At 39.7% G+C, this 17,299-nt stretch overlaps 1 protein-coding gene across 1 annotated transcript in view; it reads left to right on the forward strand.

The window, feature by feature from the left end:
* Positions 1-17,299, forward strand: part of pitpnc1a (phosphatidylinositol transfer protein cytoplasmic 1a) — a 298,049-nt gene that overhangs the window by 269,224 nt on the left and 11,526 nt on the right. Inside the window, exons 9-10 of the mRNA XM_059948289.1 lie at positions 12,601-12,756; positions 16,514-16,577. Of these exons, the coding sequence (XP_059804272.1) occupies positions 12,601-12,756; positions 16,514-16,577 (220 nt within the window). The remainder of the gene's footprint in view (positions 1-12,600; positions 12,757-16,513; positions 16,578-17,299) is intronic.

A 17,299-nucleotide genomic window follows, 5' to 3' on the forward strand; every position in this document is an offset into this window, starting at 1 on the left:
GGGAGAGTAACAACAGTACTGTGTTTCCTCCACTTGTAGATAATTTCTCTTACTGTGAACTAATGAACACTCAGGTCTTTAAAAATGCTTTTGCAGCCTTTTCCGGCTTCATGCATCTCTACAATTCTTCTTCTAAGGTCCCTTGAAAATTGTTTTGATCGAGGCATGATGCACATAAATAAACAGATCTTTATTGAGAAGAGCATACTCTGTCAGTAACCTGACTTTGTGTATCTTTTTTATAGGGCAGGGAACCTCTACAACCCTCACCTCCGATCTCATCTCACTGATTGGAACACCTGACTCCAAATAGCTTTTGTAAAAGGCATTACCCCAGAGGTTCACATGCTTTTTCCAACAAATACATGTAATATTGGATCATTTTTCTCAATAAGTAAATAAATGAATGAATAATGTTTTGTGTTATTTATTTAATTGGGTTCTCTATCCAGTTTTATGACTTGCGTAAAGATCTGATCACATTTTAAATCATATTTATGCTGAAATAGAGAAAATTCTACAGGATTCACAAACTTCCTAGCACCACTGTACATCAAAACATACAGAGAAATGCGTAGTTTGCATTAACAAGGATGTGATGAGCGGTCTGCAAGTATTGCCACACTTCCAGCACTAACACATCATGTCAGCAATGTTCAGCAGAACAACACACAGCCAAAATACAACATGACAGCCAAAACAGCAAAACAAACCCCTTTCTACCTCCACCCCCTATTGGTGATCACTGGTCCTCGGCTCAGGACCTGCTGACCATGCTCCTTGACCTTGGGACCAGCAGAAGATGTTGCAGGACTTGGTCCTCTTGACCTGACCTTCATCCTCAGGGATTGCTGGAGTCCGACACTTGGACCTGCCTGCACAGACCTCCTTCATGTGAAGATCTTTATTTTTCCTTGTTTTCAACTTATGTCACAAAGATCAAATTCATCTTGGTGAATAAGCTACAAAAGAAAGATTTAAGCTCACAAAGCATTTCCATATTTATGGCGCTCTGAAAACTTATTCTTGCTACTCATGTCTTTGCTGATCTTTATTGCTTACATATCCCTGCAAAATGAATTCAATCTCCATGTCCATGTACACAAATCCTTTAATAGTTTCCCTACTCTGACCTGTACAGCCCTATCATTACATCCTTCCACTCATTAAACTCCAATATCTTTTACATCCCCCTTTTCTCTGCCAGTTGTATTTCATACCCACTCACCCAGCTGTAACCACTCCTATTAGCTGCTTCTCAGTCTTTCTTCAGAACCTGTCATTTGACCTTTGTGCATTCTGTTCTTATGGAATGGTATCTCTGCGTGAAATGATTGAGATATTTTTCTACATCATGGACGATAGATAAACTCAGACTGCATTTGCTATCATTTCTTTACAAATTTTAAGTAACGGCCTCCAATCATCCTTGGATTACATACATCAGGCACCTGTTGATTCATTATGACTCAGTATTCTACAGAATCATATCCTCAGTACTAATCAACAATTACCAAAACCTAGGCTCCTGTACCTTCCGCTGCAAATGAATCCTTGACTTCCTCACTGGGAAACCACAGTCAGTGCATATCAGAAATAACATCTTCTCCCAGCTGACAATCATTAGTGTGCCTCAAGGATGTTTGCTTAGCCTACTGCTCTACTCTCTCTACACCCACGACTGTGACTCGGCACAACTCAAACGTCATCTATAAATTTTCCCAAAACACTACTACTGTTGGCAGAATTTCAGGTGATGACAAGGAAATATATAGATAGATGGATTGATACTTTTTTGATCCCAAAGGAAATTACAGAGGCACAGTGGCATTATATGTTCACAGAAATACAAATATTAGAAGAGAAGCAAGAAAAAATAAAAATGTGACCTCAAAAAATCTAGCAGGAGGGGGGCCATCACTTCCCCGGCATGAGTTGACACATTATATAGCCCAATGGCCGAGGGTAAGAATGACCTAATATAGCACTCTTTGGAGCAACACTATTGTCTAAAGATGCTCCTCTATTCAGCCAAGGTGGCATGCAGAGGGTGAGAAGCATTTTCCAGAATTCCCAGGATTTTCCACAGTGTTCTTTGTACCCCTAAGGAGGGGTACAAGTGTGAGATAGATCACTGGTGTTGCAACAATAGCTTAGCGCTCAGCATCAGTAAGACCATGGAATTGATTGTGGGAGGGGAAGTCGAGAGAACACACACTGGTTCTCTTCAAGGGATCAGCAGTAGAAAAGGTGAGTAGTTTCAAGTTCCTGAATGTCAACATCTCTGAAAATCTATCCTGTGACCAACATATTGATACAATTATAAACAAAGCACGACAGTGGTTATATTTGATTTGGCATTTCAGAAGGCTTGGTATGTCACCAAAGACTCTAACAAATTTCTATAGCCATACCAAGTGAGGAGAGCGTGCTAACTGGTTGCATCTCCATTTGGAATGTCACTACACAGGATCATAAAAAGCTACAGAAAGTTATATGCTCAGCCAGCTCCATCATGGGCAATAGGTTCTCCAGCATCAAGAACCTCTTCAAAAAGCAATGCCTTAAAAGAATGCATCCATCCTTTAGGAGCCCCATCACCCAGGACATGTCCTCTTCTCGGTGCTATCATCAAGGAAAAGGTACAGGAGCCTGAAGACACACACTCAATATTTTAGGAACAGCTTCTTCCCCTCCAACATCAGATTCAGAGTAGAGATAGCCTGGGAAATTATAGACCAGTGAGTCTTACTTCAGTCGTTGGTAAGTTGATGGAGAAGATCCTGAGAGGCAGGATTTGTGAACATTTGGAGAGGCATAATATGATTAGGAATAGTCAGCATGGCTTTGTCAAAGGCAGGTTGTGTCTTACGAGCCTGATTGAATTTTTTGAGGATGTGACTAAACACATTGATGAAGGTAGAGCAGTAGATGTAGTGTATATGGATTTCAGCAAGGCATTTGACAAGATACCCCATGCAAGGCTTATTGAGAAAGTAAGGAGGCATGGGATCCAAGGGGACATTGCTTTGTGGATCCAGAACTGGCTTGCCAACAGAAGGCAAAGAGTGGCTGTAGATGCGTCATATTCTGCATGGAGGTCAGTGACCAGTGGTGTGCCTCAGGGATCTGTTCTGGGACCCCTGCTCTTCGTGATTTTAATAAATGACCTGGATGAAGAAGCGGAGGGATAGGTTAGTAAGTTTGCTGATGACACAAAGGTTGGGGGTTTTGTGGATAGTATGGAGGGCTGTCAGCGGTTACAGCAGGACATTGATAGGATGAAAAACTGGGCTGAGAAGCGGCAGATGGAGTCCAACCCAGATAAGTGTGACGTGGTTTATTTTGGTAGGTCAAATATGATGGCAGAATATAGTATTAATGGTAAGACTCTTGGCAGCATGGAGGATCAAAGGGATCTTGGGGTCCAAGTCCATAGGACGCTCAAAGCTGCTGCGCAGGTTGACTGTGTGCATTAAGAAAGCATACAATGCATTGGCCTTCATCAATCATGGGATTGAGTTTAGAGCCAAGAGGTAATGCTGCAGCTATATAGGACCCTGGACAGACCCCACTTGGAGTACTGTGCTCAGTTCTGGTCACCTTACTATAGGAAGGATGTGGAAGCCATAGAAAGTGTGCACAGGAGATTTACAAGGATGTTGTCTAGATTGAGGAGCATGCTTTATGAGAGTAGGTTGAGTGAACTCAGCCTTTTTTCCTTGGAGAGATGGAGGATGAGAGGTGTATAAGATGATGAGAGGCATTGATTATGTGGATAGCCAGAGGCTTTTTCCCAGAGCTGGAATGGCTAACATGAGAGGGCACAGTTTTAAGGTGTTTGGAAGTAGGTACAGAGGAGATGTTAGGGGTCATTTTGTACTTTGTAGGTATTTATTATTTTGATTTGCACTGAACTGCTGCCACAATACAACAAACTCCATGACACATGCCAGTGATATTAAACCTGATTCTGATTCTGAGTTCCTTTTTCTCTGCTTTCTAAATTTCAACCAAGTCTAGCGCCGAGTGACTTATTTTGACTGCACGAAGCTTTTATCGGCAGCAAACAAATTTCTAGTGACTGGTTAATTGACCAGTTCACTGAATTATCTTTGCACTGGCAGAAGATATTTTATATCCTATTTAATTGAAGTGTTCAGGGAAATTTGTCAGATGTATTTCGCAAATCAGTCGCTGAACTAATCAACAAATATTGTTTGCGACAGATGTAGCCACTCACATCCCTCTTCACAGCAGTGGACACCGTAAGCTGCTTCAAAATCCTGGGAGTGCATGTCTCGCACAATATATCATGCTCCCAGAACATACTCTACATAATCAAAAAAGCTCACCAATTCTTTCAACTTTCTGAGGAGACTGAGGAGAGTTGGGCTACACTCATCAATACTCACAGCCTTCTCCAGTTGTGCAGTAGAAAGCATCTTAATATACTTTATCATTTCCTGTCAATGACTTCATGTACAGACACGCCTGTACCTTGTGTCACTTTATGTACAAGCAATCAATCGATGTATGTAAGCAAACTTAATGATATATATTTTTTACTATTATGTTCTTATTCTGATTGGGGTTTTTTGTGCTTCATCGGAGTAACAGTTACTTCATTATCCTTGACACCTGAATACTGGGAATTACATTAAATAATCTTGAATAAGAGAAAATCTGCAGATGCTAGAAATCAAAGTAATACACACAAAATGCTGGAGGAACTCAGCAGGCCAGGCAGCATCTGAAAAAAAGAATAAACAGGCAATGTTTCATCAAGACTGGAACAAAGAGATGAGAAGTCTTTTTTTTTGCTATTTTTAGTCGATGTGCTATTTTAATTCAGTATGCTCAGTGTAAGTTCATTATCAGGCATGCATACAGACAAATCATTCACAGTAGAATGCACAGCTCCTTTGACCTACTGCAACATTTTTGGCTGAGCAGATTATAACCTTAACTTTACTTCCTTACTTACCTCTGGAAACTTTCAAACCTCTTGCTTAACAAGAATTCATCAACTTCTCACTTAAAAAATATTCAGATACTCTGCTTCCACTCTTCTCCAAGAATGAGAGTTCCAGAGATCCTAGGCCCTTCGGGAAAACAAAATAGTTGCATCATTTGTGTCTTAAATGATGGTTAGTGCAGTCTTTCATCGATTCTGATACAGTAATCATTCTATAGATTTATTGAGTATCACAAGAAAATGAATCTCAGGGTTATATGTGGTGAAATAAATGTACTTTGATAATAAATTTATCTTGAAATTTGAACTTTCAGTGGACTATCCAAAAAAAAGAAAGCTCAGCTTTATTTGTCGCATGTACATTGAAACATACAATGGAGTGCATCATTTGCATCAAATCAAATCAGCGAGGATTGGGGTGGACAGCCCATAAGTCTCACCATGTTTCTAGGCACCACCAGAGCATGCCAACAACTCACTAGCCCTACCAGTATGTCTTTTGGAATGTGGGAAGATTGTACCAACATCTTAAACAATGACCTCTCATTATTGATTCTCCCACTAGAGGTAACATCCTCTCCACAAACATCTTGTGAAGCCCTTTCAAGATCGTGTGAGTCTCAAATGGTGGCAGCTCAGCCAAAGAGAGATGTAAATGTTGTGCGGTCGTGAGAGGAACTGGAATATTCCACAGAACTACAAAATAAGCATTGGACACTGAGACGCTGGATGCGTTTCTACCTCACACATCCCCCAGATCCAACCCCTCACTTGCCATTTTCGTGTATCTACTGACTGAAGTTGAATCAGAGAATCAGGTCTTTTGGCCACCACATTCACCATCAAGTACCTATCTGTACCCAAAGCACATAACAAGATGAGAAATCTACTCCATATTTCTAAATACTTGAGACCTTTGATGATTTAAATTAATTGTGTTTTTGTTGTGCATGATATTGAAAGGCCTTATAAATAAAATATCTTGATCTTGAGCAGCATTGACAATGGTTCACTCAGATTTTCAAAGTGTATTTAAATAATTTATAGAATTTGTATTATGATTCTGCAAAATATTGTTCAACTGGGAAAAAATGAGATGGTATCAGAAAGTGAGAAGATTATATCATCATTAGACAATGTTTACTTATGTTTGATTTTTATCAACTCTTTTTATGGGGAAGACAATTTTGAGACAGTTTTTCTTTCTCCTTTCATGTCACACATAATTTTTAAAACTCTCCAATGTATCCTCTTTCCAGTCACTGCCAGTACGGCAGCCTTATAGAGGGTTTCTGGGGATTGATAATCAGTTTAATGTTATCTCATGTACAGGGATACAGTAAAAAGCTTTGCTTTGCATGCCAATCAACAAATCATTCCAAACGTAAGTATATTAAGGTAGGAGAAAAGGAAAAACAATAACAGAATTCAAAATATACTCTTAGTGGCCACTTTATTAGGTAAACATTATTGTGCCATAGATTGGTCAGCAGAATAATCAGGTAAGAGATTCATTATTCAAATTCATTTATTTATCACATCTATTTTGAAACATACATTCAGAGGCCACTTTTTATGTAAACCTGCTCATTAATACAAATATCTCATCAGCCAATCATGTGATAGCAACTCAATGCATTAAAGCATACAGAAATGATCAAGAGGTTCAGCTATTCAGACCAAACATAAGAATAGAAAAGAAACATAATCTTAGTGACTTTGATCATGGAATAATTGTTAGTGCCGGACAGGGTGGTTTCAGTATCTCAGATTTTCACAAGCGACAGTCTCTAGAATTTAGAGAGAGTAATAAATACATCCAATGAGTGGCAGTTCTGTGGGTGAAAATGCTTTGTTAATGACAAAGATCAGAGGAGAATTCCAAATTGGTTCAAGCTAGCAGGAAGGCAACAGTAACTCAAATAACCACACATTACAACAGTGGTGTGCAGAAGAGCATCTCTGAACCTTGAAGTGGTTGGGCTACATCAGCAGAAGACCATGAACATACAGAAGTACACTCAGTGGCCTCATTATAGTTACCTCCTGTATCTAATAAAGTGGCCACTGGGAAAGTGCAGAACAGGTACACAAATAAAGTGTAAGACGAGGTAGATTGAGAGAACAAGACCTTATCTTTAATGTACAAGTGCTCTGTGGTAAACTACATATACCTGCCTGGACACGCCCCCTGCTGACTGCTCCTGTGGCTCCTCCCACAGACCCCTGTATAAAGGCGATTGAGGTCTGAGCCCAGCCTCTCAGTCTCCAGGATGTAGTGTGGTGGTCAATTGCTGCTCGTTCTTTCTTCCAGCCAATAAAAGCCTGTATCTCGCCTCATGTCTCTGAGAGTTATTGATGGTGCATCATGCTCTATTGAAGAGCCTTAGAGCAGTGGGATAGAAGTCTTTAAGTCTGGTGGTACATGTTTTCTAGCTCTTAAATTTTCTGCCCGATGGAAGTGGGGAGAAGAGAAAACAACTGGGGTGTGAGGGGCCTTTCAATCTGTTCTCTGCTTTCCTGAGGCAGCGAGAGTCAATGGAGGGGAGGCAGGTTTTCATGATAGACTGGGCTGTGTTCACAACTCTTTGAAAACTGAAGACTCACATTTTCTTCTATCTGGATTTGCCACAGTCTTGAAAATAATAGCTGTGTTTCCTTAGAGTTCTGACTAACACATTATTTGTGCTGTAACATTATTTTCTGCAATCATATCCTCTACCCTTGGGTAGCTAACATGATCAGTCACAAGTTACAAGATTTCTCCAAGATTAGGTTAATCAGTATTTGCATGGTCAACACCAATACGAAGGACACAGAGAGCAAATTTAATACACGCACATCGTACATTTTGGTGGCACCAGCTCAGAGAAAGCATCATTTCATTTTAGCTGGAGATAACTAAACCTTAAGCTTCATATAAAAAGCAGACAATTAAGATATACTGTTTATCTCTTTAAACCTGCTTCATATCAGGTGCATTAACCGTGTCCTGGCTGAACCTGGGAGATCACTTGCTGTAATTATTGTACTGTGAGTAATTATAATTGGATGCTAGGCTGCAATTTGCTGGAGTTCCCAAACTCAACAGACAACCAGGAAGTACTTATCCGTGGGTTTTGCTGCAAATAGAACTTACCTTGGAACATATCCAGAGCCCTGGGACCAAATCAGTAGTGGACTGTAAGTTTAAAGACATAGGGAAGGGAAAAGAATTAATATTAATAAAGAATTAATATGGTCAGTGAAATTAGATAACTGCAGGTTAGTGAGCTTTTTGTCAGTGGTGGGAAATTATTGGAGAAAATCCTAACTAAGGGGTAAGATTTTATACATTTGGAAAGGCAGGGGCTGATCAGAGAGAATCAATGTGGCTGAATGAAACTCTGCCTCACTGATTTCATTGAGTTTTTTGCGGTAGCTTAAGATTAATGAAGGCAGTGTGGATGGTTTTGTCAGAGAACACTAAGTGTACCCAAGTGGGATTATTGTAACGTTGATTAGTATTAGCAAAGAACAAGCAAGTTGAAAGGGGAAAAAATAAAGACTGATAAAAAGATATTATGAGAAGAGAATGGTATATAAAAGGAGCTCAAACATTATTTACTAGTTTTAAATAGGAGGATTAAATAAGTAGAGTGAATCTTTTGATAAATTAAATATAAACAGAGAGCAGGGCAAGGCTAGCATAATTAATAAGTGCCTTGTTTCAGACAGACAGACATACTTTATTGATCTCGAGGGAAATTGGGTTTTGTTACAGTATATACACAAAAAGAAGATGCTGACAAAATATTAGTAAAAATAGAGATCATGGAGGTGAATAAGGTGAAAATTGGTAGGCAGAATGTGCTGGAAAGGCTGCCTTTGTGAGAAGGAACGTGGCTCAGGAACAGGTTCTTCAGCCCATCAAATAGGTTAGTAATCAAATGGCTAACTAAACTAATCCCCTCTGCCCAAACAATGTCTAATTCGTTCCATTTTTCTTACATTCATCTCTTCAAAGTTGCTAACGTATCTGCCTCTAGCACCACCCCAGGCAGCATGCATATTCCAGGTGCCCATCATTCTATTAAAAAAAAACCCTGACCCTTACATCTCCCTTGAAATTACCCCTTCTCATCTTAAGTGCATGTCCTCTGGTAATAGACGTTTCAAACCCTGGGGGAAAAAATACTGCCTGTCCATTCTATCCATGCCTCTCATAATCTTATAAACCTCGATCAGATCTCCTCTCAGACTCCTTCGCTCCAGAGAAAACAACCCCAGTTTGTCCAATGTCTTGATATAGCACATGTCTTCTAATCCTGGTAGGAGATATATAGGAGAACATTATGTTTCATAAACCAAGAAACAGAGAAGGTTGATGGAGAAATACAGTGGACTCCAAGAAAAGATTTTATAAAGCTACGCAAAAAAAGGGTAGTTAACACAACTGTCCATCAAATAGAAGAGTTAACTTAAATAAAAATAGATTGATTTAAGAACAAAAAAACACGGTTGGGGTAAATGATTCCTTTTCAGACCAGCTGAAAGAGACAGTTTTGATAAAGGTCATAACCATAAGCATTAACTTTCGAGTTTCCACTGATGATTTGCTGAGCACTTTCATTATCTTCTGTTTTAATTTCAGATTTCCAGCAACTGCATTTTTGTTTTTTAATGACTGATCTTCAAGGACTGATGCTTTTTTTTCTGATATGTACAATAACTTGGATGTTAGAATACAAAGTACAATTTCAAACTTTGATTATGATACCAAACTTGTAGTCGTGACAAACCCTGAGGATGACAGCAGTCAAATGTAACAGGACATAGATAGGTCAGCTGAAATTATAGACGAATAGTGGATTCATTTATTCAGATTTATTTATTACATTGAAACATGCAGTGAAATGTGTTGTTTGAGTTAATAAGCAACACAACCTAAGGTTTTGCAGGGGTCAGTTTGCATGAGTCACCACACATTCTGACAACAATATAGCATGCCCACAACATTCAGCAGAGCAGCATAAGCAGCAACTACAGCAGTACAACAATTGCAAACGGCATGAGCAAAACAAGCCATTTCCTTCCTGCCAGCCAGCCACTCACACACACACACACACACACACACACACACACACACACACACACAGAATTTAACATAGAAGCTGAGGTGAAGCAATTGGCAAAACAAATTGGGAGAAGCAATAGTTGTACTCAGGAACAGAGGAATTTTTGAATTTATGCGAACAGATCTTTAAAATGGCAGGCTGTGTTGGAAGTGTGATTACTTAAGTATATAGGATCTTGTGTCCAAAGGCAGGGATGTTGTGCTGAAGCTCTGGATATACACAACTGCAGTCGGTGTAAATGAGCGGCTGGTGGTCAATGTGGACTCAGTTGTTTGAAGGGCCTGTTTCTGTGCTGTATCTCTCTATGATTCAACTTCAATATATCAAAACAGTTCTAGTATCATAAATCTTGTGTTTTAAATTCCAAATCTCAATTTAAAAATTAAAACTTGAATCTGTACATCACATGGACATTACGAAGTTCTCCACAAAGGGGAACCAACAATACAGAATACAGTCATTTTGTGTGCAATGCTACACATCCTAGGAGAGCTACATTATCAGACAATATGTATATTGTTTTGGAGAAAAATTACTATAAATGATGTGTCAGAAACACTAATGAGACCAACAGGTTTTCAATAAAATTTTTAACATTACCAAGTTAAAACTTAAGATTAATCTGTCAAAGACATGAAAACAATCTCATCATAATTCAGTCTGCAAGCTAAAGAAATATCAAAGTTACAGGTTATGAATATTTAAAGAGTGAATAATTATCAGTCCACATCTTGATTGTGAGTGTTCACTTACTGCTGAAGACCTGATACACTATAGTTATGATGCTGTTCACATTCAATGTTACCTCATTCATTGTTGGACCGAATGAAAGCACTGAATTAAATAATGATTTGCCAAACAAACTTCAATGCAGAATTAAATTATAGCTGAAGATGCATAAACAATTACAGAACTATTAAGTAATTGGCATTGCTTTGATATGTTGATATGTTGGACCGTGGACTAAAACATGGACTGAGAATAAAAATAAATAATGTACCTGAAATGAATAAAAACTGTATGTGCGTGTGTGTGGACTGAATGCACCCAAGAATACATGATGAAAGCATGCAGTCCAAATGTCTGACTGTAAGTACATGACTACAGCACAACTTCCAAGAAATTCTGGGCCGGTGCTAAGATTTGAAAGAGTACTTCATTGGTTGCAAAGGGTAAAAAGAAAATACATTTCATTTGTGTTTCAAATGTATGACTACTTATTTTTAGACAGTGACCAGTAGTCTTTAGATTTTCTCACAAGAGGAAATATCTCCATAACTACCTTGTCAAGAAAAACATGGAATGTGGAACTGTATGTACAGCATAGTACAGGCCCTTAGGCCCATGGTATTTCTAACAACACTTAGAAGGGGCATTGGTAATGGGCAGATCTCAGGGGATGTTGTGTAAGACATTGATAAGGTCTAATTTGGAGTTTTGCGTACAGTTCCTACCTGCAGGAAAGATATCAATATGGTTGAAAGAGTGCAGAGAAAATTTACAAGGGTTTTCTGGGACTTGAGGACCTGAGTTATAGGTAAAGGGTGAATATTTAGGATTTTATTCCTTAAAGCATAGAAGAATGATGGGAGATTTGATAGAGATATACAAAATTATGTGTGGTATAGATAGAGTAAACGCAAGCAGGCTTTTTCCACTGAAGTTGTGTGAGTCAAGAACTAGAGATCATGGGTTAAGGGTGAAAGGTGAAATGTTTAAGGAGAACATGAGGGTGAACTTCTTCACTCAGGTGGTGAGAGTGTGAGATGAGCTGGAACAGAAGTGGAGGATATGGGTTCAATTTCAACATTTAAGACAAATTTGGATAGTTACATGGGTGGGAGGGGTTTGGAAGTCAATGATCCAGATGCAGATCAATAGGGTGAGGCAAAATAATAATTCAGCATGGACTAGATGGGCCAAAGGCCCTGTATCTGTGGTGTAGTGTTCTTTGACTCTATGCCTCCATGTCCACTCTGGGATGAAGCTACTATGCAGTGCACAAAGGAATGAAAATAGAACTGGACTTTTGATCGCATGACATTATGAAGTGGAATGGGAAGGTGCAGGTTCATATAAGCAATGCCATGTGCCATCAATTTCTGGTCTTAGTTGTGCTGTCAGACATGCTTTATAAAGCTCATGCTCTGTCAACTGGAAAGAATGGAATTTCAGAGGATGAGTCCTTAGACAATATTGAGTATGTCATCTTCAGAGCAGGTTGACTTATCCAAACTTTTGTCCAAAAAGATAAATGAAGGCAAAAAAAAACTGGTATTTTCTGATTCATTCTACACATTCCATCTTCCTAAAGTGTTTGTGGCTTTGAACAAAATCATTGCTTACATGCAGAATATAATATTATTGTGTGCCTTATGTGTGCAGTCCATTTGCCAGTCTTGAATGGAAGTGTTTGCTCCACAGTAACTTTAATGGTTGTGCAGTTGCACTGCATAAGGAAAACTGGAACTACTTCATCTAACATGAGATTTCCCTGTGTTTCAGGACCTCAGGTATTTTAAGTCAGAGAAGACACAGCGAGGCATGCTAAAAGAAGGCTGGAGGGAAACTCAGAAGCCTATCATGTGCTCCTATAAATTGGTGACTGTTAAATTTGAAGTTTGGGGACTTCAGACAAGAGTGGAACAATTTGTGCACAAGGTTAGTTCAAAAAAACTGAAGTGTGAAGCGGCAGATAGAAGCTTGTAAGTAATTGTAATTGTCCAACACAATCTATTTTGGAAACTATTCCAAATTATCTGGTGGACATTTAATACTGTGGTTAAATTGGTCCAGTCCTGGTGAAGGATCTTGGCCTGAAACGTCAACTGTTTATTCCTCTCCATGGATGTTGCATAACCTCTGATCTCCTCCAGCATTTTATAATTGTTGCTCTGGGTTTCCAGCATAGGCAGAATCTCTTGTGTTTAGAGATTGGTCCATATCAATGACTTGAAATTGGCTCAAAGCCAAACAGCAGTTCATTTTCCACACTGCATTCCACACAATATTTCTTCCTCAGTGATTAAAAATACCATGTTTTTTCATATTGTAATGTTTACTTACAACACAGATCTTTCAGTGCACCAGGTCTCAAACAACCCCAACGATCCCAGTCCCTGAATTATTTCTCTGTTCTCTCACACGTGCTGATCAACGTGCCCTAATTCTCATTTACATTCGGAGCAATTTCGAGTGACTGACTAACCTTGCACATCTTTAAGATGTGGGAGGAACCAGGAATACCGATAGGATGATAGGGAGAATAGGCAAACTTCACATGGATTATGCAGGAGGTCAGAATTGGGCCCAGGTTTCAGAACCTGTGAGACAGCTATTCTATATTTGCAGCAGCACAGAATATGGATCCACAGGTTCAAAAATCAGCATAAATCTGGAGCATATTTCCTCAACTACAAGGATTATTTGAGCCTACTTTCATTTTAAGAACAGCAAACTGACAGTAGGGCAGTTCCTCACTACCTTCAACATTTTTGTTGAATAAAAGCTCAATGACTTAGCAGTTAGCACATTGCTTTACAGTGCCAGTGATTCCATTCCAACCACTGTCTGTAAGGAGTTTATACTTCCTCTCTGTAACTGAGTTCCTCTGGCTGCTCCCACAATTCAAATACATACAGCTTTGCATGTTAATTGGTTACATGGGTGTAAATGGGCAGCACCAGCTCATTGGGCTGGAAGTGTCTGTTACCATACTGTATCTCCTTTTTTTTTAATCCAATGTATTATCAATAGGTTTGCCTCTATCATGACTGAAAACTATGGCAGTTTTTCTCAGTGCTAACTCTACTGCTGTGATGAGGCTGCACTGTCTGCAACCTGATGACATGAACATCAATTTCTAGTAATTGCCCCCTTCCTTCACCATTCCCCCATTCCCATTTCCCTCTCTCACCTTATCTCCTTACCTGCCCATCACCTCCCTCTGGTGCTCCTCCCCCTTCCCTTTCTTCCATGGTCTTCTAACCTCTCCGATCAGATTCCCCCTTCCCCAGCTCTTTATCTCTTTCATGAATCAATTTCTCAGCTCTCTACCTCAGCCCTCCCTTCTTCCGGTTTCACCAATCACCTACCATCTTGTACTTCTTCCTCCACCTCCCAATCTTCTTGCTCTGACTCCCTATCTTTTTTCCAGTCTTAATGAAGGGTGTCATCCTGAAACATTGACTGTTTACTCTTTTCCATAGGAAATTACAGTGTCACAATAGCATTGCAAGTTTCTCCAGCATTTTGTGTGTGTTCCTCCAGTTTCTGAAGTAGATTCTGATGATCACTTGTAATCAATGCATTTTTCAGTCCTTTCATAAGCAATGCTCATGAACAATTATTCATCTTTAAGTTTTAAGAACCTGGGAGAATATAATGTAACTTACCCCTTCAAATATATACAGACTTGCAAAATTTGCATAATTCCAATAATTAATGAGTAGGATTTTCCTTCACAATCTGATCCAAAATCAGTGAATTTTATGACAAAGGTATGGGAAAAGTTTCAATGGTGCATCCTGACAAAGTTCCACTGTTCAGAACTGATTTTTATCCACTGCCAGGCATGCACCTGGATGTTCCTCCCAGAGCCAGTGAAGCAATGACCATGTTCCCCAACAGATTTTCCTGAGGTCTGTCCCAGTCACCACCACTCTCTGTGTCTATTATGTGTTGGTGGGTTGCACTTAGTGCCAATTAGCATTTGCACACAAAGCTCACAAGAGATTCAGCAGATGCTGAAAATCTTGAGCAACACACACAAATTCCTGGAGGAATTTTGCAGGTCGGGCAGCTACAATGAGACAAACACAGGTTAGAGGAGCAATATTCCATCTTCGTAGTCTCCAACCTGACAGCTTGTAGAATAATTTCTCTAACTTCTAGTAACCACTCCCTTCAGTTCCCCTCCCCACTTTGTTTTCCCTCATTTTGGTGACCCTTTCATTCCTTCTCTTCCCCTATCAGAGTCTCATGACCTGCTTATCACCTCCCTCTTGTTTCCCATCTCCTTCCTGTTATTTCATGGTCCACTATCCTCTCCTGTCAATTTCCTCCTTCTTCAGCACATTAACTCTTCCACATATAACCTCCCAGATTCTCACATCGTTCCCTTTCATACCCTCTCCCCACCCACCCAGGCCTACCTATCACCTAGCAACACGTGCTCCTCCACCTCCCTCCCCACTCCTTTTTTTTTACTCTGGTTTCTGCTGTCTTTTCTTTCAGTCCTGATAAAGAATCTCAGCCCAAAATAGCAACTGTCCATTTCCCTCCATCTGTGTTGCCTGACCTGCTGAGTTCCTCCAGCATTTTGTGATTAACATTTGCAAGTTCATTGATCAGAGGAAGGGCCTCCTTCATTTTGGAATGAGCATTAACTTGCTGAAGGCCTCAGTGTCAGCCTAGGGCCTTATCAGAAATAATATATGAGCTTCTATGTATATAAATGACAAAGTAACTATATCCAGATGCTCATTTTACCACTTGCAAAGGTGCTTGCAGAGGGGAAGACCAAATTCTGTCCTAAGGATAATGTTCCATCTCATTGCCTCCTGTATTCCATTTGAACTTAATGTAAGAGAAAAATTTCCAAGGTATTAAACTAAATTTGCAATTAGTTGAACCAACACATCAGTGCTGGAGGAACCCAGCAAGTGTAGCAGCATCTATGGATAGAAATAAACAGTCATTGTTGAGACCTTTCCTCAGTGCTGAAATGCTGACTGATTACTTCCCTCCATAGATACACCTGATACGTTGAGTTCCTCTAAGAGCCTTTGTGTGTGTCTTCAGATATCCAGTATCTGCAGTTAGTCATAAGATATTGGGAGCAGAATTAAGCAATTTGGCCAATTGAGTCTTCTCCTCCATTTCATCACGACTGATTTATTATCCCTCTCAACTCCATTCTCTTGCCTTCCCCCGGTAACCTTTGACACCCTCACTAATCAAGACCCTATCAAGGGTTTTGCCCCAAAACGTCACCCCTGATTAAGGGTTTCGGCCTGAAACATCGTCACTACCTCCTCCCATAGATGTTGTCTGGCCTGCTGAGTTCTGCCAGCATTTTGTGTTTTTAGACCCTATCAACCTCTGCTTTAAATATACCCAATGACATGCCTCCACAGCTATCCATGGCAATAAATGCCACAGATTCACCACCCCCGGCTAAAGAAATTCCTCCTCATCTTATATATTCAGAGGCTGTGCCCCTGGTCCTCTCCATCTGGGCCTTTCAATATTCAATGGGTTTCAATGAGATTCTCCCCCCCCTCCCCATTTCACTAAACTCATGAGTTGCTTCAACTAACTTTTGATTTAGTTTCTTATGTCTCTAAACATACATTTGTTGTAAATTGATTCCCTGGGAATTCTTACCAATAGTTTAATGATTATTTTGTGTTAGCAGGTGATTCGGGATATTCTGATGATTGGCCATCGGCAAGCGTTTGCCTGGGTGGATGAGTGGTATGGTAAGTAATCATCCCAGCTTTTCACTGGGGTTTGCCAGCTTAAGGATACCATAAAGACAGGATTGCAAAAACATACTACAAAACCAAGCTGCTAGAAGATTTTTCTAACTCTGTAAAATAATTTATTTTATAACCTGAAATGTGGCAAAAATATTCAACCATGTTATCGGTTTGGAACAACAGTTTTGCATCCTGTGTTTGAGTCTTTCCCATTCATCATTGCTGAGCTTTCAACCATCTGGCTTGTTTCATCTTAAACTCCATCTCCCCACCAAACTCTCAAGCTCCCACAGTCTTCTTATCTTATTAAAGGGCTTTGGAAATTGTTCCAGATCAACGTGAGATGTTTCTCTCTTATTCTTTTCCTTCACAACATGCATTCAAAGTCCATCTAACACCAGTGCCAAGGTAATAAACTCAGTCTGTATGGTCATCCCTACAAATTCTTTGTAGGCCCCAATTTGTTGAAGTAGTGAAATCATTTCATTTTCACTCCCAGCTATTTCTGACATCTGAGTACTTGAAACCCCAGTTCTGAATTGTCTTACTGTTTATTTCTCAGCAACTACCAGCCACAAAAATCACCATTTTTGAACACAAACACATGCAACTGATGCAATTTACAAACCGTTTGCTGTAAACACGGTGTAGTGTCTAACGGCCAAACAACTGCTCACAATTGATGCTAGTTAGAAACTATTTGGCAACAGTTTCCAATTAAG

Source organism: Hypanus sabinus, chromosome 23 (genome assembly GCF_030144855.1).
Source record: "Hypanus sabinus isolate sHypSab1 chromosome 23, sHypSab1.hap1, whole genome shotgun sequence".
In the NCBI taxonomy this organism is placed as follows: domain Eukaryota; kingdom Metazoa; phylum Chordata; class Chondrichthyes; order Myliobatiformes; family Dasyatidae; genus Hypanus; species Hypanus sabinus.